Here is a 13,452-nt window from a genome sequence, read left to right on the forward strand (position 1 = left end):
TATAATATAATATAATATAATATTATATAATATAATATAATATAATATAATATAATATCTGTCTCTTATACACATCTAGATGTGTATAAGAGACAGCTCTTTAATCACCCCCTCTTCAATCACCCCCCTTTAATCACCCTTCTTTAACCACCCCCCTTTAATCACCCCTCTTTAATCACCCCTCTTTAATCACCCCTATCTCCTATCCATTCACTTCTCAGTTTCATCCATGGATTACGTATTGCCATACACTTTCACACGCTCTCTGCACACTCCCCTTTCATATAATGTAACAATAGAACAAATAACTATATTATTGTGAAGAATAACCATAAATAATAATATTTAACTAAAATATAATTATTATTGATAACAATAGAGCCACAAGTAATAATAATTGAAGAATAAATAAATAAAATTGGTATCTCTACACAACGCATTTTCAAAATGAATCAAACTTCATCATTTTAGAAAATAAATAATTAAATTTTTTAATTAAAAATAATTATCCTCAATGAAGCCTGTGAATCCAAGTCAGCTTCAGTAAATTAATTTAACAAATTTATTTATAATAAACAATATTTGTATCATTATTTAAACTATATTTACAAACTTTATGAAGAATCTTTTAAATATTACACTGTTGTATTAAATATCATGAATAATATCATTAAATATCACATGCGGTCATCTAATATCGTAAATAATAGCTAAATTATTGATTTTGATTACTTAATATCATAAATTAAAAAATAAATGATTATTATATCATGTATTTCGTAGTACAGTGTATATTATGTATTGCAGTACACAATATATACCGTGTACTGTGTGGTGTATTGTACATATTATGTGCTGTGCTGTGTTGTGCTGTGTCAAGCGAATATTTTGAATTAAATACGGAAAAATTATGCCCCAAAAAATTCTCATTTAGTCACCCAAGTCGCAATTTAGCCTCCAAATCACCATTTATTTTTCCAAATCACGATTCAACTACACAAATAACCATTTAGCCTCAAAATCACCATTTAGCCACCCAAATCACCATTTAGCCTCTAAATCACCATTTATCTTTCCAAATCACGATTTAGCTACACAAATCACCATTTAGCCTCACAATTAACCATTTAGCCCTAATACACCATTCACACCCAAATCACCATTTAGCCACCCAAATCACCATTCATCCTCCAAATCACAATTTATCCTTCAAATCACCGTTTAGCCTCCAAATCACCATTTATCCTCCAAATCACCATTTATCCTCCAAATCACCATTAGATGCTGTACTGATGGATGCTGTACTGATGGATGCTTTACTGATGGATGCTTTACTGATGGATGCTTTACTGATGGATGCTTTACTGATGGACGCTTTACTGATGGATGCTTTACTGATGGATGCTTAACTGATGGATGATTTACTGATGGATGCTTAACTGATGGATGATTTACTGATGGATGATTTATTGATGGATTGTACTCTAAACGGTACGGATAATCTTATGGAAATACTAATAAATAATAATAATGTTATAATAATAATAATAACAATGATAATTAATAATCTTTTAATTATATTAATAATTAAACATTAAAAACGAGGGAAATGAGGATGAAGAAAATGAAAAAGTGAAGTAAAAGGAAGTGGGGGAAATTAGGATGATTGCTAAATAAATTCACGTAAAAAAATAAAGAAAAATACACTGAGGGAGAACTATAACTTGGAAAGATAATGAGGGGAACTATCGAAAATTACTGCTGATTCACCCAGAGAACAAAAACGCGACAACTCTACGGATTTAACACCTCATTTTTACGCAAAAATTTGTAGTCTTATAATGGCTATGTTAATATAATTAATAAATAATAAATAAAATACATAAATAAAAAAGTTATAATGAATCATAATTTAATGATTTGTATAAATCATTAAATGATATTCGTCCGAAAATTATTAATTGTTAATTAATTACCCATGATCATAAATCTACGTTATTTTTAAGGAGATGAGGTATCATTTGGCAAACCGATTATCTAGATATTAGTACAAAATATATTAGTAAGTTACTTTCCTTTTCTTCAATATTTATTATTTCCGCTAAGCCCAAAAAATAAATCTATTATATTGTAAATAATTAATTCTAAAAATTATTACATACGTTTGGTCGATTATATTGGAATATACTTTAACTAGTATACTTATAGTTAACATGAAATTCTTGAATAATCTAAACAGGAACAATAATTGACCATGAATTCTTAACCTGAATTTAGTTTTCTCTAAATTCTTTTACTGTAAAATATATTTTTGATAATTTGATTATTGCAAAATTAATCAGTTTCAATAAGGACATTATAGAGAGCAATTATATATAAAACAAAGTAATTGAACAAAATTTAATTTCTTCGGCAACTTTAAATTTAATCATAAAAAAATCATTTGCATGAAAAATGGTATGAATAAATAGCAAAAAAAATAAATATTCATAACCATATGAATATAATATCTATCAGCAAATAAATACTAATATTAGCAGTGAACATTAAATATACATCAGCTTTAATACTAAATGAATACAAAACTCATCGCGCATTTGGCAGATGAATGCCTGAATGAATAGTGAATGACTAGCGATAGGCCGGTCAAATGAATGCATGAATTACGGCGCCCTGAATTCATTATCACTAAAGTCATTGCTTTTCAATTACTGGCGGCCATTTTGTTCGGTTATTGAGGCAATCTGGGTCGATATTGACCCCCTATTATTGAACCCCCCATTTGAACCCCCATTATTCATTGTCCGCACTAATGGAAATGTGGACGAGTTTTCGCGGATCAATTATACGCGCGGAAAAAAACTAGGCACTCGAAGTGATTAAAATTCCGCCATGTTTATTAAATTTTTTAATTACCGACTGAGTTTGAACTAAATAAATTGTATGAATTATAAATTATTTCAAATTATTGAGAAGTACACTAAAGATAAAAAGCAAGATGAATTAGTTGTTAAATAGGTTGAATGAATTACAAGTTATTTAAAACTATTGAGAAAATATAGCATAGATAAAAACCAGGATAAATTAGTTTTCTTAAATTTCAAAAATGTATTATCGTCTTTCAAAAGTTTCATAATATAGTTGAATTAAATAAACTGAATTCCAACCCGAAATAGGATTCATGATTAAAAAATTATTTAAATTAATGATGTTTTTGATTAATTTTCTTCACTCCACCCACACCTCCTATTCACTTTATTACTTCCACTTCACTACACCATAAGTCCGCTCATTCACGATTACTTTTCACACCACTCCACACACGTGGAGTGGTGTACTGAGTGGTGTTTTTCGAAAATAAAAGTGGAGTATGATGTTCGAAACACACCACTCACAAGAACACTCCACGTATCCCACTCATTCAAGGGAGTGTTGGAGTGGCCTCTCATACAACACTCACTTTTACATGGCAATCCGTTCAGTCCACCACTCTACTCATACCACTCTTCACTCCACCACTCACCTCTTTCCCCCACTCCTTTCACTCTCTTCAATTATGTGCAATAATAAATTGTGTGCAATTATGAATTTTGTGCAATTATGAATTTTGTGTAATTTATGGATTGCGTGCAATTGTAAATTATGCGAAATTATAAATTGCATGCAATAATAAATTGTGAAAATTAAGTGTGCAAATTGTGTGCAAATATGAATTGTGTGCAATTATGAATTGTGTGCAAATATGAATTGTGTGCAATTATGAATTGTGTACAATAACAAATGATTATATATAATAGATTTTTGCAAATGGTTAATTATTCGTAGTGACAATTCCTAGTAATTAAAAGAAAGATGTTCATGATAATAAAAAATTATATTCGAAATTTTATATATATATACATATTCATTGTTGGCGGCAGTGAATTACTTGCAATTGTCTATGATTAAAAATTGCTTGCAAAATTCAAATTGATTGCAACCATAAATTGCAGAGATTATTCACCATAATAAATTGACTGCTATAATAAATCTTCTGTAATAATATATTTTCTGCAAAAACAAATTTTCGGTAATGATAAATTGCCTACAATATTAATAGTTTAAAATAATAACTTGTTTTTAATTTTAAATTGCCTACAATAATAAATTATCTGCAATTAATAGTATGCAATATTAACTTGTCCATAATACTAAATTTTCTAAAATATTAAATTGTCTACAATAATAAATTACCAACAATGAATAGTGTACAATAATAAATAGTCTAAAATATTAAATTTTTTACAATAATAAATTGTCTGCAATAAATAGTTTGCAATAATAATTTTTTCACCGAAATGTTGGTTGATAATAATAATAATATTCAATTAAAAATCATATTCTATTCATCGCAATGTTTGTTGTGCCCCGAGACGCTCAGCGGTGACCTAAACAAAGAGTTATTACAAGCCTGAATTCCTGAATTATTCAAATATTTCAATTAATGCACTACAGTTTATCATTTTTACTAAATGTAATGTTTTAACCTATGTAAATTCATTCACGGATGTTCAATAATTTAAATTCATTCACTATAGTTCACTCATTTCAATTCATTTGATAATTTTTACACATTTAAATTCATTTGATAATTCTTCATGAATTTCAAATCATTCACTGCCATTCATGAATATTAATTAATTAAATTTTGTTCAGGGTTTTGAATTCACTCGCTGCTGTTCATGAATTTCAAGTCATTCACTACTATTTCTGAATTTCAATTCATTCAGTAAAATTCATCAATTCTCATCCGTTTATTAAAGCGATTCCGTTAACTAATTGACAACTTCAATTATACAGATAATGTATTAATACCCTTTATCGACTATTCATTACTGATTTTTATTTTATACCCGTCTGTCAATTTTTTGTACAATGCACTTTTTGATTATTATATCTCTGTATATTAATTACGTACTTTTTAGCGCATTTTCTCATTTATGGAAAAAATGCACTATTGTGCTCGCCATGTCCGTCTGTCTGTCCGTCTGTCTGTCTGTCTGTCTGTCCGTCCGTCCATGACCTCAAGTTTTCGTCGACGAGAAAATGCGCTCTCTGTCACTCACTGCAGTGAGTACTGAGTTAGATTTTTTTTAATTATATTATTCTAAATTCTTTCAACCTTACTTGTTTTTAGTTTAATTATTCTGATTACTTCATTAATTTAGTCGGTTTATTTAGACTTATTATTTTTAATCATCGTTAATCATATTCTTCCAGTAATTCATTTACTACTGTTATCTGGAACAAATTTTTATGTTTATAACTACAATAGAAAGATTTTGAAAATAATAAACTTGAAATTATCGTATTTTTCCAAACTGCAAACAATATCAGCTTGATTTGAACTAATAGAAGAAATTATTGATATTTTTATCAATAGAATTAAAATATATTTTTAGATTATGTAATAATATTATGAATAAATGACATTGATATTTTTATACACACATATATTATAAATTAATAGATTATTAACTAACAATTAAATGTTTCAATTAATTTAGGTAAATATTATATATCCGTGACTGCAGGTAATATTTTTTCTAACATTTTTATATTTATTCATAGAGATGAGTTCTCGTCGATATTTACTTAACTAAAAGACGAAACTAGCATGAATTTCAATAATAAATTAATGTCATAAATTTCAACAATGGATTTCAATAATGGATTTCAATCATGACTTAGAATTATTAATTTCATTCGTGAAATTCAATCATGAATTTCAATTATAAATTTCAATCGTGAATTTCAATCATGAATTTCAACCAATAATTTCACTCATGAATTTCAATCATAATATTAAATCATGAATTTTAATCCTAAATTTCAATCATAAATTCAATCATGAATATCAATCATGATTTTAATCATTAATTTCAATGATGAATTTTATTCGTAAACTTCAATCATAAATTTAAATCATGAAAGAATTTCAATCATGAATTTCAAATCATGAATTATAATCATAAATTTGATCCTATATTTCAGTCATTAATTTTAATCATGAATTCCAACCATGAATTTCAAATCATGAATTTTAATCATGAATTTTAATCATAAATTTTAATCATGAATTTTAATCATAAATTTTAATCCTAAATTTCAATCCATCATTTCAATCATGAATTTCAACCATGAATTTTAAATCATGAATTTTAATAACAGGTTTTCTCCCTAAATTTCAATCACCAATTTTAATCATAAATTTCAACCATGAATTTCAATAAGAAACTTTCTAATTCATTTTCTTTTGCAGGGGAACTGCAATAAACTTGGAGCCGAAGAAGGAATAAAAAAATATAAGGACAGGGGGAAATAACAGACAATAAGATGAAGGTGCATGGAAAGAGAGAATAATTGAAGAAATAGAAGATTTATGAAAATATGTATAGCCGAAAAAATGCTGGATTTGGTATATGTGAAAACGAAATAACTTTTAATATTATTTTTAATACCGTGTTTATTTATATATTGTTAGCCGTGTATATATCTGTTTACCGTATTTATTTAATTTCATGAGAAAAATTTAATAGGTTTTTATGCTAATTACGTTGTGAACGCAGGTATATAAACAATAAAATATTAAAATAAATTATATATCTTATTAAACCTCCTTCATCACGACGCGTTTTCTAGAAAATTCTAGAATTTAAATTTGTATCCATTAAAAAAATTATAGTAAAAAATTCAGAGCCAGCTTAATTAAGCCCAGCAATGAAATAACTAAATTCAATAATGTATATATGAATCACCTGAATAATATCCATATTTGAAAATAATTCAATTCAATTTGATTCAATTCAATTTAATTAATCGCAGGCATGCAGGATTAATTATATTCCTTACTAATCGCCTGATTACTTATTGCTTGGAATTACCATATTAATTGGAATTTCCGTATTAATTTTAATTCTTAAAAAAATTCAATAGCAGTTGGTGCGAAAAATTCCATAAATGATTTAAAAGGCGGTAATGGCCTTTGGGAGGGTAGGGAGACCCCGGCCAATATGGTTATATTGGCCGGGGTCTTATAAAAATACCTAATTAATCATAATTATTTAAAAATACCCTAATTAAAGTCTCTAATCAGGCGGTAGAAATGTATTGCAATCCCCACCCCATGTCCCCTTCAATCCAACCCCTTTCCCCACATCTCCCAGCTTCCCACTTTCACCCCACATTTTCCCCCTTTCATTCTGTTCCATTCCACTCACTACCTCCTCTCCCCTTCTTCTTGCATTCCCCACCTAACATCCTTTCTTTTTCCCAACAATCTTCCCATCTCTCTTCCCCAAATTTCTCATTCCCCCTCTCTTTTCCCCGGCCTCCCTTTCCTCCCACTCTTTACCCCGCCACTCTTTACCCCGCCACTCTTTACCCCTCCTCTCTTTACCCCTCCTCTCTTTACCCCTCCTCTCTTTACCCCTCCTCTCTTTACCCCTCCTCTCTTTACCCCTCCTCTCTTTACCCCTCCTCTCTTTACCCCTCCTCTCTTTACCCCTCCTCTCTTTACCCCTCCTCTCTTTACCCCTCCTCTCTTTACCCCTCCTCTCTTTACCCCTCCTCTCTTTACCCCTCCTCTCTTTACCCCTCCTCTCTTTACCCCTCCTCTCTTTACCCCTCCTCTCTTTACCCCTCCTCTCTTTANAATGTGAGGGTAGGAATGTGAGGGTAGGAATGTGAGGGTAGGAATGTGAGGGTAGGAATGTGAGGGTAGGAATGTGAGGGTAGGAATGTGAGGGTAGGAATGTGAGGGTAGGAATGTGAGGGTAGGAATGTGAGGGTAGGAATGTGAGGGTAGGAATGTGAGGGTAGGAATGTGAGGGTAGGAATGTGAGGGTAGGAATGTGAGGGTAGGAATGTGAGGGTAGGAATGTGAGGGTAGGAATGTGAGGGTAGGAATGTGAGGGTAGGAATGTGAGGGTAGGAATGTGAGGGTAGGAATGTGAAGGTAAGAATTGGAGGGTAGAAATGTGAGGGTAGAAATGTGGTGGTAGAAATGTGAGGGTAGAAATGTGGGGGTAGAAATGTGAGGGTAGAAATAAGAGGGTAGAATTTACGCTATGAGAGTAGAATTTACACGATGAGAGTAGAATTAACAATACGAGGGTAGAATTTACACCATGAGGGCAGAATTTATACAATGAGGGTAGAATTTATACAATTAGGGTATAATTTAAATTATGAGGGTAGAATTTACGCTATGAGGGTAGAATTTACACTATTAGAATTATGTGTAATCATTATATATCAAAGCAAGCGATCCATATATTGTAGTCCATAATGGTGGTATTCCTTGAGTCCTTGGAATTTCTTGAAAATAATTAAATTTCTTCTTATGATGTGAGTAATTCATGTTAAGAAATACACCTCTATTATTTAATAATTTATTTCGTAATTAGGCGCAATTTCTTTATACCAAAATTAATCGCTTCAATATTTAAAACTCGGACATCACAATTCACAAATTTAAAAAAATTCAAAAGAAGAAATAATTGTAAAAAGTTATGTATTTTCAATATTTTTAAATTACTCATACGATCATACAATTATTTATCGCATTTATATAATATTCAAAAGCCTGCATTTCTACAGTTCGGCTTTTACAAGTAATTCGGAAATTACACAAATTTCATTGCTTTAAAAAATAAATAAAATGTTTCACAGCATGATGAATAAGATGACGCATATGCATAATCTAATTGTACGTAATCAAATTCAACACTGAATAATGTGTGAATAATCAATAAAACTAGAAGTCTAACACAACTTTACTAGAAACTTTAATAATCCGTAACAAATTTTGTTATTAATCAATGAAAAAACTTTTGTCATAATGATTAAATTTTTTCATTTCCTAAATAACCAATATTTATTTAAATATTCACACCAATTACGACGTAATTTTATGGTCTTCTAAAATCTCTGCAACAATCCAATTATCATTAAATCCAACGTACATTTTTATTAATTAGCTGCTAAATAATCAGATTTTTCCTACCTTCATTAGAAAATTAAATAATGAAGCGCCTTAGTCAAAATACATACTTAGTAACGCATCCTCCAAGTTAATTTAGGCTTAGTGAAACATGCCTTATTTAGGCCTAGCCTAGCAATTATTCCTAAAAAACACGCCTTATTTAGGCCTAGCCCTGCAATTATTCCATAAAACAAGCCTTATTTAGGCCTAGCCCTGTAATTATTCCTAAAAACATGCTTTATTTAGGTCTAGCCTAGCAATTATTCCTAAAAAACACGCCTTATTTAGGTCTAGCCTAGCAATTATTCCTAAAAAACACGCCTTATTTAGGCCTAGTCTAGCAATTATAAAACACGCCTTATTTAGGCCTAGTCTAGCAGTTAGGCATAGTAAAAACGCCTTATTTAGGTCTAGCCTAGCAATTATTCCTAAAAAACACGCCTTATTTAGGCCTAGTCTAGCAATTATTCCTAAAAAACACGCCTTATTTAGGCCTAGTCTAGCAGTTAGGCATAGTAAAAACGCCTTATTTAGGCCTACCCTAGCAATTATTCCTAAAAAACATGCCTTATTTAGGCCTAGCCTAGCAATTAGGCCTGAAGCTCGTCTTGCTGATAAACGAAGCACTTTTGAGGCGCCAGCTTCTTGCTTCGTCCGCTTCAGCGAGAAGCGTTCTGAGGGAAGTGAGGGGAGTGAGTGAAGTGAGGGAAGTGAGGGTAGGGAGTGAGGGAAGTGAGAAAAGTGAGGGTAGGGAGTGAGGGAAGTGAGGGCAGGGAGTGAGGGTAGGGAGTGAGGGGAGTGAGGGTAGGGAGTGAGGGAAGTGAGGGTAGGGAGTGAGGGAAGTGAGGGTAGGGAGTGAGGGAAGTGAGGGTAGGGAGTGAGTGAAGTGAGGGTAGTGAGTGAGGGAAGTGAGGGTAGTGAGTGAGGGGAGTGAGGGTAGTGAGTGAGGGTAGTGAGTGTGGGAAGTGAGGGTAGGAAGTGAGGGAAGTGAGGGTAGGGAGGTGGTTGATGAAAAAGGAGTCAAATAGATTATTATTGGAAGCTAAAGTAATCATTATGTTTAAATGAGAATTTCAATATAATAAAATACCAGGATGTATCAAAGTGTTTCCACTCATAGTTTAAAATTATGTAAAAAAACGCCGTTTAAGTGAACAAAAACATATTTAAATTCATGTATAGTACAATTTAAAAGCATCAATTAATCCTATCAAAAACGATAATAATATCAGTGATAAAATTCTCAAACGATTTTCAATTTAAAATTAATTACATTCACATGATATTTGCTTAATTAACCGCTTAACCGCCCGGCCTCCGCGCCTATAGTGACCATAATTGTCGCAGGTAGCTGGGATCGAACCCTCACTTCACTGCTCCAATCCTAGTACCATGAACTGCAACCACTGGGCCACCAATGGATTAATTACTCGATATTATACCTTATATACTATAAAACATATAAATATAAGGTATATCGATAATTTTCTGAATTTTCTAATCCTGTTTTAATTTTATAATCCCGTAACAAATAATAAAATTTATCTATGTTCACACGCAGCATGGAACGCCCATTTAACTTTATTTAAAAAACTATTCTGCATCATTTAAACTAAATTCATTAATACCGATTTAAAAATTAGGTTCCAATTTGCGTACACACAAAATAGTATACAAATAAACACATACACGAATAAAACACACAAGGAAATACAAAAACTTTAAGAAGAATATTTGTGATAAAATTATAATTTAATTAATGATTAGTAATGTTATTCATCAGAAATTAATTGAAAATTAGAAGCATAAAATTATAATTTCCTCGTTGATTAATGATTTTATTCTTCAAAAATTAATTAAAAATTAAAAGCACAAAATTATAATTTCCTTCTTAATTAATAATTTTATTTTTCAGAAATTAATTGTAAATTAGAAGCATACAATTATAATTTCCTTTATGATTAATGATTTTATTCTTCAGAGATTAATTCCAAATTAGAAGCAATTAGAAATAATTAAAGCGGCATTCGTATCCCGCAAGATGTGGCATAAATTCAGGCCTATTATGCGCGGATCAAATGTTTGCACATACATTATAAGTTAGGCCTGCAGAGTGAGAGAAGTGAAGCAATAGGCCGAGCCAAACACGACGCCAACTTTGCTGCACAACTTACAACTTACTAATAATAACAACTTAGAACTTAGATCTGCACCACAGCTTAGAGCTGTGAAATGATAACAACTTAGAACTTAGCTCTGCAACTTAGAACTTAGCTTTGCCGCACAACTTACAACTTACTAATAATAACAACTTAGAACTTAGATATGAAGCACAGCTTAGAGCTGTGAAATGAGAAGAACTTAGATCTGCACTACAGCTTAGAGCTGTGAAGTGATAACAACTTAGAAATTAACTCTGCAACTTAGAACTTAGCTCTGCAACTTAGAACTTAGCTCTGCAACTTAAAACTTAGCTTTGCCGCACAACTTACAACTTACTAATAATAACAACTTAGAACTTAGAACTGAAGCACAGCTTAGAGCTGTGAAATGATAACAACTTAGAACTTAGATCTGAAGCACAGCTTAGAGCTGTGAAATGATAACGACTTAGAACTTAGTTCTGAAGCGCAGCTTAGAGCTGTGAAATGATAACAACTTAGACCTTAGATCTGCACTACAGCTTAGAGCTGTGAAATGATAACAACTTAGAACTTAGATCTGCACTACAGCTTAGAGCTGTGAAATGATAACAACTTAGAACTTAGCTCTGCACCACAGCTTAGAGCTGTGAAATGATAACAACTTAGAACTTAGCTCTGCACCACAGCTTAGAGCTGTGAAATGATAACAACTTAGAACTTAGATCTGCACTACAGCTTAGAGCTGTGAAATGATAACAACTTAGAACTTAGCTCTACACTACAGCTTAGAGCTGTGAAATGAACTTAGAACTTAGCTCTGCTGCGCAGCTTAGAGCTATGAAATGATAACAACTTAGAACTTAGCTCTGAAGCTCAGCTTAGAGCTATGAAATGATAACAACTTAGAACTTAGCTCTACACTACAGCTTAGAGCTGTGAAATGAACTTAGAACTTAGCTCTGCAGCGCAGCTTAGAGCTGTGAAATGATAACAACTTAGAACTTAGCTCTGAAGCTCAGCTTAGAGCTATGAAATGATAACAACTTAGAACTTAGATTTGTAAGAACTTAGAACTGTCAGTGTGTACAAACAAATTCGTGCAGCCAGTGCGTGCAATCGGACTAGTATTATATTTATAGCATTGTTACAATAATATTAATGTTTTTATTGTATTTTACAATACTAGTCAAATATTTATTGTATTATTGTAAAATATTCATATATTTATTTGTATTATTACAATAATATTCATATAGAAATCGTATTGTCACAATAGTGACAGCGAAAAAAAAACTGCGCTGCAACTTCTCCACACGACAAAATTTCTTCTCGCTTCGAATCACCGACACAACTTAGAACTTAGCTCTGCACCTCAGCTTAGAGCTGTGCTATGATAACAACTTAGAACTTAGCTCTGCACCTCAGCTTAGAGCTGTGCAATGATAACAACTTAGAACTTAACTCTACACTACAGCTTAGAGCTGTGAAATGACAGCAACATAGAACTTACATTTATATGAACTTAGAACTGTCAGAGTGTACCAACAAATTCGTGCAGTCAGTGCGTGCAATTGGCTTAGTATTATATTTTAGGTAGGGTATTGGTAGAATAGTAATAATTAATTGATCGTATTTTTATAATACTATTCATATATATATTGTGTTATTACAATAAAAGCATATTACAATAACACAATATTACAATAATATTCATATATATATTCTATTATTTATTGTACATATCACATTAATAAAAGTTAACATTTGATGAATAATCAGCTTTCAACGAAAAAAATTAACATTCGCAATTCTAATATAAAAATAAAAATATAAAACACTCACGCATCGGCTCAAATAAATATAATGTTTGTACGAATAAATAAACACTGCTAAATACAAATAAATCAACTTCTCTCACTGACAGTGAATGAATCAAATTAGAAATGAATAAATGAATGGTAATGTGGACAATAATGAGAGTTATTCAGGTAACTAACGATGAGTAAACTTACCACGGTGAGTAATGAGTGTAAACAGGTGGGTGATTGGGGGTGATTAGGGGGGTGATTGGGGGGTGATTAGGGGGTGATTGGGTGGTGATTTGCTGTGAGATGCTTGACAGCTGTCAACGCTGCTGTCAACGCTGCTGTCAACGCTGCTGTCAACGCAGCTGTCAACGCTGCTGTCAACGCTGCTGTCAACGCTGCTGTCAACGCTGCTGTCAACGCTGCTGTCAACGCTGCTGTCAACGCTGCTGTCAACGCTGCTGTCAACGCTGCTGTC

General features: G+C 31.7%; 1 protein-coding gene across 1 annotated transcript in view; it reads left to right on the forward strand.

Annotated features, from left to right (window-relative positions):
- The window catches only part of LOC108675534 (circumsporozoite protein-like), a 16,313-nt gene that overhangs the window by 1,771 nt on the left and 1,090 nt on the right, over positions 1-13,452 (forward strand). The window contains exon 3 of the mRNA XM_018163558.1: positions 13,292-13,449. Coding sequence (XP_018019047.1) covers positions 13,292-13,449 — 158 coding nt within the window. The remainder of the gene's footprint in view (positions 1-13,291; positions 13,450-13,452) is intronic.

The sequence above is a fragment of the Hyalella azteca genome, unplaced genomic scaffold (assembly GCF_000764305.2).
Source record: "Hyalella azteca isolate HAZT.00-mixed unplaced genomic scaffold, Hazt_2.0.2 contig6877, whole genome shotgun sequence".
Classification (NCBI taxonomy): Eukaryota; Metazoa; Arthropoda; class Malacostraca; order Amphipoda; family Hyalellidae; genus Hyalella; species Hyalella azteca.